The 2,333-nt window shown below is 30.9% G+C and overlaps 1 protein-coding gene across 1 annotated transcript; it reads left to right on the top strand.

The window, feature by feature from the left end:
- Window positions 1–954: 954 nt before the first annotated feature.
- Window positions 955–2,333, top strand: LOC106763682 (myb-like protein X). Its single transcript, XM_022782224.1, has one exon. The coding sequence runs from the start codon at window positions 955–957 to the stop codon at window positions 2,158–2,160; it is 1,206 nt and encodes a 401-aa protein (XP_022637945.1). The 3' UTR covers window positions 2,161–2,333.

The raw sequence follows: 2,333 nt of genomic DNA, 5'->3' as shown, positions 1-2,333 counted from the left end.
AAACACATTGCTTCATAAATTCTAGCTCTAATTCTAATTCGACAAACAAAGCAAACTATAGATTTAAGAAACTATATATATATATATATATATATATATATATATATATATATATATATATATATATATATTATCTTAAGTAAAACTAGGAATTAAAACTAATAACCTTTCTTTAGATAAACAACGAAAGGAGAGAATTTATTTTGCTTTTTAGAGAAAAATAATTTTATAAAATAGTGTCCATCTTTCCACCTTTCCTTATTTCATTCCAAATTAATTAAATTACATAGCTTTCAAAGTATTTACTCTCTAGTGTCCATCTATGGTTTACTTTACCAAATAATTAAATATTTTATTTTATTTTTTCTATTTTTTTCTTTTCTTTTAAAGTTAAATATGTTGATTTCTCTCCAATATATTTTAAAAAAAACATTATTTTAAACTAAATTATATATTTATTTGGTCTATACACTATATAAAAGTTATGTAAAATATTTTTTTCTATCATATAAAATATTTTTCGTGACAAATGAAATTTCAAAATTCACTATAATATATATTGATTTACATTACCTTCTTATAAATGGTATTGAGATGAAAAAGAAACATAATCAAATTATGGATAGAACACAAATTTAAAAAATAATGCAAAAGTTAACCCTTTCTTTTATTATAACTTAAAAGAAAAATATTTTTTCACACATTTAAATCTTTTATATTTATTTGATACTATTTTTATTTTTTATTTTTTTTTTTGAAAAAATATAAAAATTTACATTTTTATAACTATTTTACTTTTTTATTCTTATGTTAAATGAATATAAAAGTGTTTTATGACAAAGGGAGATAAGAAATTAGTTAGCTTAACCTAATTGCCTATGTTTTGTAACATTGTAACATTGTGTAGGTTGATTCAAGAATCTGTGTTGCTAAAAGACACCCAAAGATAAAAACATGGCAACAAAAGCAAAGGAAAGTTATGTTGTTGGAAAGGAGAAGAAGGCCACAACTTCAAATTCTCACACCACAACCACCAAAAGGACCACCAAACCCTTAACATCAACATCATCAACATCATCAACAACAACAACACCATCAACCACAACTACTACCTCCATTAAGAAGCTTAACAGAACCTCTTCAGACAAAAACATCCCCAACTATCTAAAGCCCACTTTAACCTCACGCCATGAATCATCATCCTCTTCCAAACATCCCAAAACCAACATTCACAACAACAACAATATCAAGAAGACTTCAGAAGTGAGAAGAAGATCTTTGGACAAACCACTTTCCTCTTCAAACATCACAAAACCTTCACTACGTAGGTCTTCCATTGGCCCACTTTCCAAAACCACTATCCCTTCCAAACCCATTTCAGATAAGGCCACAAAGGCCACAACTGATGCAAAAACCAAGCCCTTACACACAAGGGTCACAAAGAAAACCACCCCTTCTACTACTATTTCTTCTACAGCCACTAGGAAGGTAGTAGCCAACAGGGATCATCATGGTTCTGTGATGAAGTCAGCAAAGAATACTACTCCCAAGCAAACTAAGAAGGCCTTGATGAGTGTTGAAACTGAGCAGGTTAAGGAAGTTACAAGTCAAGAAGTTGAAGTGGAAAAGGTGGAGGATGAAGAACACAGTGTGCATGAGGTTGAACATGAGCCTGAAATGTTATTATTACCTGATGTTGAATGTGAAAATGAGATTGAACATGTGATGGTGGTTGATGATTCTGAGGCATCTCATTATGAAGTTGATGATGATGAGAGGGTGATCTCTACAGTGTCAGAAGCAGAAGAAGAAGAGAAGGCAAAAGATGAGGAGCATGAAGTGGAGGAAGATAAAGAAAAGAAAGATGGAGTTGTTGAAAATGAGAAAGATGAAGATGAAGATGAGAAAAGTGAAAAGAAGAAGAAGAAGAAGAAGAAGAATGAAGAAGAAGAAAATGAAGAAGAGGTGGTGAAGGTTGAGACAACAACAGCATCAAAGCAGCAGTTAGAAGAAAGGAAAAATGGGAAGAAAGAGGCTCAGATATCCAATGTTGTGATTGAAGAAACTACAAGCAAGCTTATGGAGGAAAGGAAGAACAAAGTTAGGGCAATGGCTGGAGCATTTCAAACTGTCATTGATCACCAAGCCTCATCAAAATGAATCATCTAATCATTATATGTATTTCATGGGAGAAACTTCTTTGTTCACACTGATATGTGTACATGGATTTGAAAAAAAGAAAGAAAAAAAAGTAGAAAAAGAAAGAAAATATGAGATCAGGAGTGTAAAGAGTTTACTCTGATATGTGTACATGGATTTGAAAGCAAGTGTTG

This window comes from Vigna radiata, chromosome 6 (genome assembly GCF_000741045.1).
Source record: "Vigna radiata var. radiata cultivar VC1973A chromosome 6, Vradiata_ver6, whole genome shotgun sequence".
Lineage (NCBI taxonomy): Eukaryota > Viridiplantae > Streptophyta > Magnoliopsida > Fabales > Fabaceae > Vigna > Vigna radiata.
The sequence above is the reverse complement of the archived record's forward strand: the minus strand, read 5'-3'. Positions and strand labels throughout refer to the sequence as shown.